The following is a 15039-nucleotide window of genomic DNA, read 5'->3' as shown; positions in this document are numbered from 1 at the left end:
TTTTACGGAAATTTAATCAGTGAAGATAGCACAAGTGACCTACATGTAAACAATAACGGTGTATGAACTGCCAGAAACAAGTGCAGTACAGAAAGAAAAATAAAAACATTTAGTGCAGTGTAGTGCAAAATGAATTGATGTACAAACATTCCCCGTACACACTGTTGTGAGAACCTATCCCAATGTGTAAAAACATATGAACTGCCATGCGATAGATTTACCAATAAAGCACATATTTATAAAATAAGTAACGACGCATCAAACCCCAAAGCTAATGTTAATGGTGATAATGATCTTGCCATTATTCAAACACAAAATGTTCACTCAGAGCAACATGAAACCCATGAGTTAAAACTGAACATTGTGCTGATACTTCTTGCTATCATACTCATGCAAAAAGTAATTAAAACCGTTTTCAAAATATTGAAAACTCTAGCAAAACGTGATGCAATCAATAACATGCAACTTCCTATATAATATAACTCATTTTGGTAATCTATACGATTCGTGGAGCAAGTGATATGGAATAATAAAAAGCAGTGCAAAACAAGTTTTGGCCAGCGAGATTGAAAGGAACAGCCGTTCCCAATGTGGAAGACGAAAAGATAAGGCGAGCTCATTGCCCAATCTGGATTGGCAGGCGAGAATGGACAAGTGTCCCAACCCCGACAAGACATCGAGCGACGAATGATGACACCGTAGAACTTCACATCAAGCACCGATTAAACACCAAGCACCGGTAACGAGCGTAGCACCATCAGCAGCAACAACAACAAATACATGCTATGTATTTAAACAAGGTACCGTAAATATGCAATTTTACAGATGAGGCTGCATAAATATGCAAAAATTATTCGAAAAAATAGAAATATTAGATAGAATTTATGAACAGGTGAAACAGCTGAACAAATGTTATAGGCTTTGCGCGTTAACAACATTAAGGGATAATACTAAGGAAATATACGACGAAATACAAGAACTCCTACGAAAGCACGAATCGCATATTAAAGATGAAATATTAACGAAGCTAATTAAAAAGAGTAGATACATATACTACGAAATAAATAAGTGCATAAAAATACATTTCGAAAGACACCCAGATTCATTAAATACGACATTATCAGAGAACCAATTTGACATAACAATAGAAACGAAACCTGACAAAATGGCGGACATTATGGAATTAATTAAAATCACCACTTCTCTCATATCGAAGTATGATGGTAATGAGAAGGATTTGAAAGGTGTGGTATCAAACTTAAATGTATTAAAGAAAATAGTAAAGCCAGAAAATAAAGAAACAGTAATAGAACTGGTACTAGGACGTCTTACAGGAAAAGCGCGAATTGTTGTAGGGGAAACCCCAACCTCAATTGAAGAAATAGTTAGCAAATTACAAGATAGGTGCAGCATAAAGGTAACACCAGAGATATTAGTATCAAAAATGGACAATACTAAACAGACTGGAACGATAGAAGATTTTGGCAGCGTTATTGAAAAATTAACACAACAACTAGAAGAAGCATATATTGCAGAAGAGATAGCGCCAGAAGTAGCCAGAAAAAAGGCAACTAAATCAGGAATCAGTGCATTGAGTTATGGACTTAAAGATGGCGAGACCAAAATTATAATGAGATCGAGTAAATTTGAATCCTTGCATGAAGCAATAGAGCAAGCAGTAAAGTTGGAGCTAGAAGACAAAACGAAAAAGGGAAGGAATGATCAGACAAAGATCCTATATTCAAACGCTACCAGGAACAATAGAGGGTATGGAAACAACTACCAGGGAAGGAACAATTTCAACAAATTCCCAAATAATAATAGGTTTCAAACACAAAACCCACCCAGGTTCCCACCCATAAGATATGGACAGAACAACAACCGAAATAATTATAATTTCAGATATAACAACAATAACAATACTAACAACAACAGAAATCAGCAGTCAAATCGACAAAATAATTTCAACAGAAATCAGTACGTACAATCCAGTCAGAGGAATAATAGCAATGGGCAAAATACTCGAGCGCCTATTCATAATACAGTAACAGCAGAAGAACAGAATAATTTTTTAGCCCACTCTCAAGCATCAGAAAATACCCTATACTAACCATAAACACTGATGCAGATAATTTTGTTAAAGTTAAAATAGAAATTGCAAAGGAATTCTATAGCACACTCATCATAGATACAGGAGCAACCGTATCCGTACTTAAAGCTAGTAAATTAAAACCAGGTTGCAAGATCAATACATCTAAAAAATTAACTTTGATAAGCTCTAGTGACCATGAATCAGAGACTTTAGGAACTGCTATGACAACAATTCACTTTGGCGATTATTCCATTGTACATGAATTTCATATAATAGAAGACGTAGAATCCATTTTTTCTGACGGACTGTTAGGAAAAGATTTTATAAAGCACAGATGTATTGTTGATTATGTTAATTGGATGATATACTTCTCATCTGATAACGGATTGATTTCACATCCAATAGAAGACAATGTAAATGGAAATTATATTTTACCAAAACGAAGTGAAGTAGTACGAAAAATAACCATACCAAACTTGACAGAAGATTCAATCATCTTATCACAGGAAATCCAACCAGGAGTATTTTGCGGAAACACAATAGTCTCCAAACGTAATCAGTATATCAAATTCATTAATACCACAGATAAAGATGTTTCTTTTGAGATAAAATCTTACAAACCAGAAATCGAACCTTTAGCAGATTATGAACAGCTACAGAGAAAATCAAACACATCTAGGGAACGAATACAGAAAATTCATAACAAAATTCATGTAGAAAATATTCCACAAATAGCAAGAGAAGAATTAGAAAATCTTATCACAAAATTCTCGGAAATATTTTGTTTAGAAGATGAACCGGTCTCTACTAACAATTTTTATACCCAGGAAATCTCATTGAAAGATAACATTCCTTCTTATATACCAAATTACAAGCAAATACATTCACAAACTGAGGAAATGCAATCGCAGGTAGAAAAGATGTTAAAAAATAATATTATTGAACATTCTGTTTCGTCATATAATTCACCGATACTATTAGTACCGAAGAAATCAGTTGAAGACAAGAAGAAATGGCGTTTAGTAGTGGATTTTCGGCAGTTAAACAAGAAAATTTTACCAGACAAATTCCCTTTACCCCGCATAGACACGATACTTGATCAGTTAGGAAGAGCCAAATATTTCAGCACATTGGATTTGATGTCAGGGTTTCATCAAATCGAGCTTGATAAAAATTCCAGAAAATATACAGCTTTTTCCACGCCTACAGGCCACTATCAGTTTACAAGAATGCCATTTGGACTCAACATTAGCCCAAACAGCTTTCAAAGGATGATGGCTATCGCTATGGCTGGTTTAACACCAGAGCTAGCATTTGTATATATAGATGATATTATAGTTACTGGATGCAGTGCACGGCATCATATCAGTAATTTAGGTAAAGTTTTTGATAGACTAAGAAAGTATAACCTTAAACTAAATGCAGAGAAATGTTGTTTCTTCAAAACAGAAGTAACGTACTTAGGTCATAAAATAACAGATAAAGGAATTTATCCGGACGACGCGAAGTTTGATACGATTAAAAACTTCCCGATTCCTACTAATGCTGATGAAGCAAGACGTTTTGTCGCATTTTGTAACTATTATCGTAAATTTGTACAAAATTTTGCAAAGACAGCTAAACCTATTAATAATTTGATTAAGAAAGACGTTAAGTTTGCATGGACATCAGAATGTCAAGCAGCTTTCGATACCTTGAAACAAAGCTTACTCTCACCCACAATTTTACAATATCCAGATTTTAAAAAGCAGTTTATAATTACGACAGACGCATCGGATATGGCATGTGGTGCAGTGTTATCACAAATATCAGATGGAAACGATTTACCAGTCGCGTTTGCGAGTAAAAGTTTTACACCAGGAGAGAAGAATAAGCCAATTATCGAGAAAGAGCTTACAGCTATACATTGGGCAATCAATTATTTTAAACCTTATGTATATGGTCAAAAATTTATAGTTAGAACAGATCATAGACCATTAGCATACTTATTTGGTATGAAAAATCCTACTTCTAAACTGACTAGAATGAGACTAGATTTAGAAGAATTTGACTTTGAAATAGAATATTTAGCAGGTAAAGCTAATGTTGCGGCAGACGCACTATCAAGAATAATCCTTAACTCGGATGACCTGAAGGCATCAATACCAAAATCCAAAACGATTTTAATGGTTAATACGAGAGCCATGGTTAAGAAAAATAACGCACAAACTGATATAAACAAAGGTAAACCAATCGCAACAACAGGGACTGATCACCCCGCGATGTGGAAAACAGATAGACCTTCAGAAGTGAGAAAGGTATTGAAAATAGGTACGCAGAGAAATAAGAACAACGTTGAATTCATTATATACAACCACTTCATATGGTAAAGCACTAGGAAAATTTCTTTTGAGAAAAGATGTAAATGGAAGTCAAGCATTAGAGTTTGCTCTTCTAGAAATGTGCAAAATCGCGAAGCAATATGGAAGAAATAAGCTAGCGTGGTCAGAAGAAGACCATTTATTCAAAGAATATTCCCAACAAACTATTAAGGAAATCGCCAACAGAGCCATTACCAAGTTTGAAATAATCCTGTTTACTCCAACTAGATGCATAACAACAGAGAAAGATAGGCTGAGAATAATTTCAGATTATCATATGACCCCTTCGGGAGGACATATAGGCCAGTACAGACTGTACCAGAAAATAAGGGACAAATACAAATGGAAAAATATGAAAGATGATATCAAGAAATACGTACGAAATTGTAAGGCATGCATAGTTAATAAGACGACTAGACATACTAAGGAAGACACAGTTGTAACTACAACACCGACAAAACCTTTTAACATAATTTCAATCGACACAGTAGGACCACTAACAAAAACTAACAAAAACAACAGGTATGCAATAACCATACAATGTGACTTAACAAAATATATCGTAGTAATACCTATCCATAACAAAGAAGCAAATACTATAGCAAGAGCATTGGTAGAAAACTTTATTCTTACATTTGGAACATTTATAGAACTAAAATCAGATCAAGGGCTAGAATATAACAATGAAATATTACACAAAATCTCAGAAATCTTAAAAATCAAACAGACTTTTAGCACAGCTTACCACCCTCAGACAATAGGTTCATTAGAAAGAAATCATAGATGTCTAAACGAATATCTAAGAAGTTATACAAACGAACATCATGATGACTGGGACGATTGGACAAAATTTTACGAATTTGTTTACAATACAACAGAACACACAGACACAAACTACACACCATACGAACTGGTATTTGGAAGAAAAGCGAATTTACCACAAGATATATTTAAAACAAAAATAGAACCAGTTTATAATATTGACCAATATTATTTCGAAATGAAATATAAACTCCAAAAATCTAACCAAATTGCCAGAGAAAATTTGATAAAAGCAAAGAATAAAAGACAGCAAATTTTAAATAAAGATACAGTTCCACTCATTATAAAGATAGGAGATCAGGTTTATTTGGAAAATGAAAACAGAAAAAAATTAGATCCAGTCTACATTGGACCTTTCACAGTAGTAAGCGACCAAGGGCCTAATTGCGTAATACAGAACAATACAACAAAGAAAACCTCTACAGTACACAAAAACAGACTAATTAAGTACACAGGAGAATAACTTCAATCATTGTATTTCATTACGTTATTCTATTAAAGGGGGGAGGTGTAGCATATCTGCTATACAGAACTTATTATAATACACACTATCAGCTATAGACACATTGTAACACACTCCGTAAAGTCAAATCACATTATTGCAACACAGTCATTATATTGCATCAGCAAATCAATCCACTCCATAGCAACATACCTAGACCATACCGTTCATAGAAAAAACCATTGAGACACATTTTATCGAAAACAACCGAATCGCGCAGCATAAGCAATTCAAGCGTTACTGCAGCAAAGCAGACGCATAGCAACTTATTGCTAAAAACGCAGTGTAGGCAAAGAGCAACGAACGCACTCGTTCTTTGGCTAGAACAGTTGAAACTTTCCAGAACCTTTGTAAAAACACTAAAAGTGCAGCATAGGCACAAATTGATAGACACCTCACTTCCGATACAATGTATAAATTGCACCTCATATCAATAACCTTTAATTAGGACAAAAACACATTCCAAAACCAAATGTACGAAACTTATTGAGTATAAATAAAACCAATTCCGACCGTGGCAAGTCAGATTCGTTCGGACTGCCAAGATAGGACGTTACACTTCCTAATACTTCGCCTTCCAACTTATTTCAAGAGTTTAGTTATGTCCCCCTACCCAAGGTAAGGCTTCTAAACTCCAACGTTTCCAGTAAGGGAAACCTCCTAAAGGTTTCTATGATCGCCTGGACGATCAAGTGCTGAAAAGTCCGTTCGATCGATGTATTATTCCACCTCGGCTCATGTCAGTAAAAACTGATCTACCGCGACGCTGTTCGATGTACAGTATGTACCGTACAGGCCACTACCACATTACAAGTCGACAGGATGATTGCCATACAATAAAAGCAAATAAATAATTTCAACAAATTTAGAGTTTATTTGTTGAAATTATTTATTTGCTTTTATTGTATGGCAATTATCCAGTCGACTAAGATATATCAGAATTTATTTGAAGACTTATTAACATTTTTAAAGATAGCTTCGTCTCATCTCAACCTTATGCAAGCGAATAATGTGGGTATGTTTATCTTCTGGTCCAATAATTTTCGAAGGTATAACAAGTTCTTACAGAGTTTTGCATGCACTAATCTAAATCAGATTCACGCACAGAACCACGGGATATTCGGGAAGGGAATCAAATGCCACATCACATCAAACGTTTTTAGATCGAAGTCGTAGTTGCGATTTCTTTGTATCTCCTAATTAGTATCCGAGTAGTTACATCATGAGCTCTCTTTGCTTATGCAACATTGTAGCCGCTCATTCTGCGTATTTAATTTTACAAATGCTTTCGTTCCGATAAATCTGATCATCATCTTCCTTCCCATGGCTTACAAATGTTTGACTTACAGCGCTTCGTTAATGGTTTATTTATCGTAGTAATTAGCGCTTAGTGTAGTAGCCGTATGTCGATCGCTTCCTCGAGATTGCGCTGTGTTGCAACACGAATCGGAAATGGTATACTAGCAACCGGTATTGAACACAAACCACAGTCCTGGCCAAAGCTGGGAAGCGTTAGATCACCTGGTGAGCTCGTCTCGCATCACATACAGAATGTTACCGGTTTGGTTCGTTCGATTGATTGGTGGGCCTGCGTTGCAGCCGTGGTGCGTTATTTTTTAGCAATCACACAGCTGGGTGAGTTTTAGCACCTGGACATAAAGGTATCACGTTAATTTTGTGCTTCATTCCAGCAGGCTCATATTCATCACAGCGTAACGAAACACGTAAAACAGTTGTTTGGAGACTGATAGAAATGAGTGAGTCATAGAAGCGGAGCTGTAGAATGGCCTGGTTGGTATTGCAATACAGTAAGTCAACTAGCAGGGTTCCTTCAGTCAGTTCAGTTTTATCTCACCTTTACCACAGTACATGGTACTACTGGCCGCTCTAAAGTATGTGTTAAAGTGTATGTGGAATATGTAGGGCTGATGAATAATGGTTTTAATTTGTCTGCCAGAATAGACCGTTTACTTGTGAGTGATTCGACAAAAAGTAGTAACAATCTAACGGAAGAAACGTCAAGAATTTGTTTTAAGTGTATTAAAATACTTATTGCGAATAGTCCAAAACAGTGGTCTCCAAACTACGGCCCACATGTCGCGTGCGGCCCTCGAGAGCCTAATATGCGGTCTGCAATGGCTTTGTAAAGGTTGTAATAAATAATTTATTATAAAAAATATTTCAATGAATATTTTAAATATTGCGTTTTAAAGACAAAAACCTTGGAAAAATAATATAAGTTTGTAAAAAATAATACAGTAAATTTGTATTTTCTTATAAAATTATAACAGCAAAAGTTTGGAGACCCCTGGTCTATAATATAATCAAGTTTGCGGCATGATCCAGATCAGATGATTGATCCATATGCTACCTATAAAGATTTTCTCAACAACTGTATGCTCGTAATGGTCAACAAAATTGAAGATGTTTTAAACAATAATGAATGCTAGGTAAATACCCTAGCAAAATGAGTCATTCAGAAGAAACCACACTATCTATTACTTACATTAATTAAACCTTTGACGCAAAGAGTTCTTTCTTCGTTAGTTATCTTGCAAAACAGAACAGAGGTCAGGTGGGTTTCGGTGTGGCCTGTTTTGTGAAGGCTGTTGCGTGATTTATTAAAATCGGTACGTAATACAATATTCAACTGCAACGTCAGCAAACGAATGGATACATAAACAAGAGAGTATACTGGCCCAGCCAGAGGCGGCTGGTCAAGCGGGATGGGCATAAAGTTATTTTACAAAAGTGCTTGTACAGTCCGAACCGACCATCATTAGGCGATCATGGTCCGTCCGTCCGCACAGGGCTAAATGTCTTCGAATTCGCACCGTGTACAATCCGCACACGGCACGGCGGATGCTTTACCGCGGTGTCGAAGTGTCATGGTTGGACTTAAAGGTGGTAGCCGTGCGGAGCAGAAGCATTGTACTACAAATCACGGGTTGCTGCTGCTGCTGGGTCTGGCTGGCTAATGGCTATTGGATGGAGCTCGAGTGAGGTGGAAGGGTGACCGATCAGTATGGAAATGGGTAAATGGGAGGACGCAGGTCCTCGTAGGTTGGACGACAGGATGGGCAATCATATCATTACGGCGTTTCAACCGAAGGGTACGAGTGATCTTTAGCAGCTCGATCTTTTAGCTAATAAATATCACAGACCCCGCAGATCTCGCGCGCTTTATCACCCTCCGGTTCCCTCAACCGTCCTCACTAGGAGCGTCTACTGGAACTGGCCAGGATAGCGCGGGTTGTACCGTGGGGCGGATGGGATGTGTGCACCCTCGGCACGGTATCCGTTCTCGTCGGCAATGTAGTTGATGGTGTATACGACACCGTCCGGTCCGGTGTAGGAGTACGAGCCCTGCATCACCTGTGCCTCGCCGGGCGTGCCCGGGTTCTTCAGGAAGCCGCGCTGATCGGCCCGGATGCCGTTGCTCGTCTCGTAGCTGTACACGTACGAGCCGTCCGGGTTCGGTTCGTACACCTGGTTCAGGATAACGGCGCTCGCCTCGGGACCACCGTAAACGCCCGGATTCCGCAGCGGGATGGGCAGCGGGCGAATCTGGGCCGAGGTAGCGGCAACCAGTGCGGCAACGAGCAGTACGATCTGTGGAGAAACACGCCAACGGTACGCTGATTAGTGGAACCGTGATTTGATCGATGGTAAGCTTTATGGCACCCTCCGGGAATGCGATCATTTCATTGTTGCAATGCATCGGATCGGTTTTACAGCCACACATGCCACACACCCACACACACTACGCCCATCCTTTAGAGTCGCATCTACTATGGCGGAGCTTCTTTGCGCAATTTCCATACACAATAAATTGGCAGATTTGATGTGTCAGATAAAGGTGGCACTGATTTAGAGGTATCGCCGTTCACCGCATCCGCGAATGTCAATCGTCATCGGGGGAGTTGTAGACCAGTACGCAATGCAAATTCAGTCCCAGCTACTAGGGGTCGGTCGCTCGCCAGTATCGTTAGGAGCGGTTGTTTGCCACTTTTCTTTGCGTACGGCAATCGTACGATCGATCGATCGATCGATTCAGCGCATAGTTTACGAGCCGAGCGCAAGATGAGTGAAGTAGACAGTAATTGAACGATTAATAGCTACAAAAATAGGGTGCTTGACTAATGCAAATCGCCTGCCAGGACAATCGGATCGGAGCAAAGATGGATTACTCCTGGCGATGGTGGCTCATTTCAATTGCAGTTAATTTGCACGGGTGGATTATGTTGGCAGGAACCGGCTCAGCCTCCCGATACACAGCATCCTCCTCCTTGGGAGCTTACTGTCATTAGTGACCTCAATAAATGGGCCATTATTTTTTATTGGCCAGTAACCGAGAATGGAAATCGTGAAATGAGTCGATCGCAAGCGCACGATACGAAACGTGTCTTTTAATTAAAAGAGAAATTGAACTTTTGTTTTGCCGCTCTAGAATAAATATATAATTTAAATAAAACTTCAACAGAATATAATTGCAATATTGTTGAAAAGTTCAGTGCTAAAACATTACTTTAAAATATAAAAAATAATTAAAAAGTTTGATTAAACTTAAACTTTATTTTGATATCAAATTATATATTTTAAAATTTCCAAGACTTTGAGAGGCTTAGAGTACGAATGAGACAGTACGTTTTCTCATTGTTTCGTAGTTCAAAATTTCATGTGCAAATTTCTATTTGAGGCGAAAATTGTAGATTTGTTGTACCAGGCTGGACGTCAAGCAGATAGTCCCACCGACTGGTACACGATTCGAAGCAGACTTATTTCCATCCGGAATAACATCTCCAACGGCTGGCTATCGGTATCGATGTGAGCTTCAGAGATTAGTGAGCCAAAGGCTTTATATTCCTTTGTTCCAGGATTTTAAGTGTTTTTTAGTTTTTCATAAGTTTGAGACAATGTTTAAAGTAGATAACACTTCTAGTAAACACTTTCGTTAAAGTTTGTGATGTGTGTTTCTATTCACTTCAGGGACACTCTTCACACATCTAAAACATTCAATGTCCTTATAAAATCCTGACCACAAAACACGACAGGCTTCTTCGAATTTTTGTACACACTGCACACTTCCCACCAACCCCACTTCCCGCTCATCCCACTAATTTCGGTCGCACCACCCCTCGCTAAAAAACACTTACGAATTTCATGATTCTATTCTGTATGGTTTAAGATTCACTGGTGAACTAAAAAACTGATCCTTGCAAACTGTTATCCTGCACTGTGGAACGCTGTGTGCTGATGCTGCGATGCTGTGCACTGGATGCTTGGCTGAGGTATGATACTGATGATGGGTCACCCGATGCGAATTTATACTCGACACTGTGTCGTTCAATTTCCCAGGCCTCCCTTCCTGAAGACACTCTGCACAGTCGGTTTGCTTTGTAAGCTCGATCGTGCGAGAGCGAGAGTAGGCACGAACAAAAAAAAAGTATATGATTATTATTAAATGCGGCGCTAGACTACGCGCCATCTAATCCCTCCCCACACACACACACACACACACATCTATACACATGTATAGGTTCTTTGCGTTCCTGGTGAGGGTTGTAGATGATTCTTCAAATCCCCACTCGCGCTGGATCCACAAACCCGTTCACACACAAACTCTCTGTGGAGTGCAGCTGCTTGCCCGCTGTATGGCGTGATGCACTCGTCGGCTCGTCTGCAAGGAGCATCGATACCTGGCGGCCCAGTAACCTCCCTCCGGCAACCAATCACACTTGCAGATAGTAGTTCAATCGAGGGATTTTCCGCAGTATCTAAAGGCCAGAAGCAGGGGATCATAATATTTCTTGCTCGACGTCCCATCGAACGCTGGTCGGGCGGTGGAAGAGTCATCCCCCACACGGAATAGTAGACATGCTGGCAAAAGTTCGCGATGGTTGGGGTTAGGCGATATCCCCTCTTCAACCAAACACCAACTTGCACTTGTCGATGGTGATAGGCGGTACCACACTACCCCGAACTAAGGATGGTGACTAAGGATAGTTTGAGCGAAAAAAGGTAAGAACTTTAATTAGATGACCCATGCCGAACTGGACCCGTGTTAAGCCGGGCTCGCTACCTTACGTAAGCAAAGTACTACAGCTAGGTGTAACATTAATGAGAAATCACACGCCATTCAGCATGGACATGCGGAGCATTGCGGCGGGGCAATTTCGGAGCTTGCCAAACCGACATGTGTCACACCACCGTGGACATCATCTCGATTCCCAACATCTTCTGCTCTTTATTTGCACAACGCTCCCGGAAAACAGTTACCACCTATGGGGCGCAGAATGGGGCGGGAGTGCAGAGGGCTCAAATAAAACACCCCACAGAAAGGTCACTTCTGCGCAAAGTGTGACGCGATCATCATTTGAATGGTGGCTGGAGGCAGTTTTCAAGGTTTCGAAGCCCCGGTGGTCAGTAGATTAGATCGAAAATCCCATTCAGAGGTTACACATTGGATGGAGGAGGTGTAAGAAGAGTCTCTCTAGATGCCCCCGCAACACGGTGGGAGAAACCGAACCGAGCTTGCTTTGTATGAAAAGCAAACAAAGCTTATCGCATACCACCCGCAAATGTCGTTCTAATTGCACTCCAAAGAGACGATCTAGACGAAAAACAAGGGTAACCGATGCTACCGTAATTAATCATCCATTATTTGGCAGGTGGTCAGGCGAGAATTTAGAACCCCGCTTCGTTCCCTCCCACGAAACGCCCGTTGAGTTTTGGGTTAGCATTTTTATTCCGTGCTGCGTGCGGTGGGTGGTATGAGGTTCTTTTTGCTTTCAGCTTTGGACAAACCCGTATCCGAAGCGCATCCGTTAGTGTGTGATACACGCGAAACTGTAATTACGCGATATTTGTGTGTGTTTGTCGTTCGTTTGGTGGACATTATAATTCCAGTTCGCTGTATGGTGAGTGATGCTGGTGATTAGAAATGGTGTATTTTGTCAGATGTGTAGTAATCCATTAAAATAAATCAGTGTAAATAAAAATTTAATGTGGCAGTCTGGCCTAGCTTGAGTTTCAAAAATGATAAGCTTTAAATGAATTTACAACTAAGTATTTAAATTTCAACAAAACATTCTCAATATCAATGATCAATTCTCTACATTGCTAGATAAGTGAATAACCAGCCACAAAAACAAAAACAAAATAAACAAAATCTCAATTCCTTGTATTCCTGGAGCCAATTCCTGGATGAAATCGATCATGTAACTTAACATTAACACTGCTTCAAGGCACCGTTTTCTTAAAAAGCTTAGTTTATTTCAATATGAATCAAAGAAATTGTTATTAGTTTGCACTCAAAGTCAAAAATAAAGTCCAAAGATGTTTCCCAGCGAAGAGGTTGTAATTTTGCCTTATTTTGTCACACTAAAAAGAATTTCTCAAGGTGGTTCTAACTATGTAAATGACAGTTCTAAGATAACAAGAGCGATAGATAAGATGAAGTGGATCCAATCAAAGACTCATCGCAACACATTATGCTTTGTCGGGAAATCGTTGAAGTAAGTCTACAATACCGCATGAAAAAAATAAAAAAATAAAAAAGTGGAACGCTAGTTATACTTTCTTCAGAATTTAATTAAAAAGACATTCGATTATATTGTATTCAAAACATAATGAAGATTGTGACTCAGGAAATGCTTTGCTCAAAGAAAAAGAATAGGACTTCTTGTTTTCGAACGAAATGTAGCGCAGAACCTGTTCCAAAATTGCATTTTTTTTATTTAACCGCATTATCTTGAACACAATCCAAACAGAGTTAATTTTACGCTTTAAATCAACATCGGAATTAGTTCAAATATCTTCCTAAATTATTCGTAAGTTCTATATGAATATATCATACAGTCGATGCGATGCTCAAAAGAATATGTATGACATGTATGTGTGGAGGCGCAATTAATGAGTCGTCATGATGAATCTATATATAATCGAAACGGTACAAATAGATCGCCATAAGTTAAATAAACAAATAATTACACGTTACAGAACCTGAACATGAAGAATCCCCATAGAAGAGAAAAATATTTGTTTATTATATTATTAATCAAATTTCCTGAATTGACCAACAAAAATGTTGATGTTGTTGCTTATAACGTTATTTACATGAAAGTAGCCTCATTGAATAAGCGATAGATTAATGTAATTAATTATTTAATTATTATTATTCATTATAAATTAACAAAAGGTTAAAAATAAACAGAATTACATTTAGTTGTAGTTATGACTTAAAACAAATACAAAAAACTAATTTTTTTAAATAAATAATTCGCGTTATTAACCATTTTACCGTACAAAATGCATGTTCCTAGAATTTTACTTGAAAATGGACCTAACGATGCCTGTGCTTAATGATCTTTTGTTGTTTGTTCAATAGAATGAATCTTTTGTAGTTTGTACAATAGAATTTGATACAAAAATTCAATACTGTACCTCATAAAAAAGGCAATTCAAATGGGAATATCTACTCACAGATAATTTAGCCCTCAAAAAGGAATAATGATTATCAAATGATCTCGTTAGAAACAATGTATACGATTTAAAATATTACATTGTATTCACTGATAATTTATATGCAATTCTATATTTTATGTTTACGGATTATTTTAATATTAGCTTCATGATTTATATACCCTCCTGAGCGCTTTTGAATTGCTAGTTGCTAAATAGTTGCCATTACAATTGCCGTCATCTTATCGCTTTTTTCAAAGATTATTACAGGCGCTTGCTAGGGTTTAACCTGGACTACTTTTATTTTCATGCGTCCTTTCGTTTTCGTTTCGAGCTCTGCTCGTCCAGTGCAGCAAGAGCCCTGGCAACATTGAATTCTAGCTTCATCAATCACTTACTCAATTACACTGGTGGAGCAGCGTTCTACCTGGGAGCGCTGCAGCTGTAAAGCAACTTATCTAGGAGCACTGTTTTAGCTTAGCCTCAATTAAACCGGATGTTTACGAGCGTCCGCATTCCTTGTCTTTGAACCGCCTACGATTCTGATGCATTCGTGTAAACTAGAGATAACTAGTATGCGTGCTTCCAGTACTTCTACTGCCACTAAAGCTTCAGCTACTTCTTCCACTAATACTACTGATACTATTTGCTACTACTCATCGTTGAAGAACAAGCGTCATCCCACCTTAGATCAGATAGCGTTTCCCACGCACCCAACTGCACAGGTTTGTGTGCTACAAAGTAGTAACTCATCCTTCTGTTTTCGACATTTAAGTCATCTTCGGTCGCTTGAGCCTGGT

The 15039-nt window shown here is 38.4% G+C and overlaps 1 protein-coding gene across 1 annotated transcript; it reads right to left on the bottom strand.

Annotated features, from left to right (window-relative positions):
- Positions 1–8336: 8336 nt before the first annotated feature.
- LOC121595799 (cuticle protein CP14.6-like) lies at positions 8337–11096 on the bottom strand. The gene is made up of 2 exons (XM_041920027.1): positions 10933–11096; positions 8337–9388 (listed from the first exon to the last, which is right to left on the bottom strand). The coding sequence occupies exons 1-2, from the start codon at positions 10939–10941 to the stop codon at positions 9002–9004; spliced, it is 396 nt and encodes a 131-aa protein (XP_041775961.1). The 5' UTR covers positions 10942–11096; the 3' UTR covers positions 8337–9001.
- Between the last annotated feature and the right edge of the window lie 3943 nt (positions 11097–15039).

The sequence above is a fragment of the Anopheles merus genome, chromosome 3R (assembly GCF_017562075.2).
Source record: "Anopheles merus strain MAF chromosome 3R, AmerM5.1, whole genome shotgun sequence".
Lineage (NCBI taxonomy): Eukaryota > Metazoa > Arthropoda > Insecta > Diptera > Culicidae > Anopheles > Anopheles merus.
This window is presented reverse-complemented; position numbering and strand designations above follow the sequence as displayed.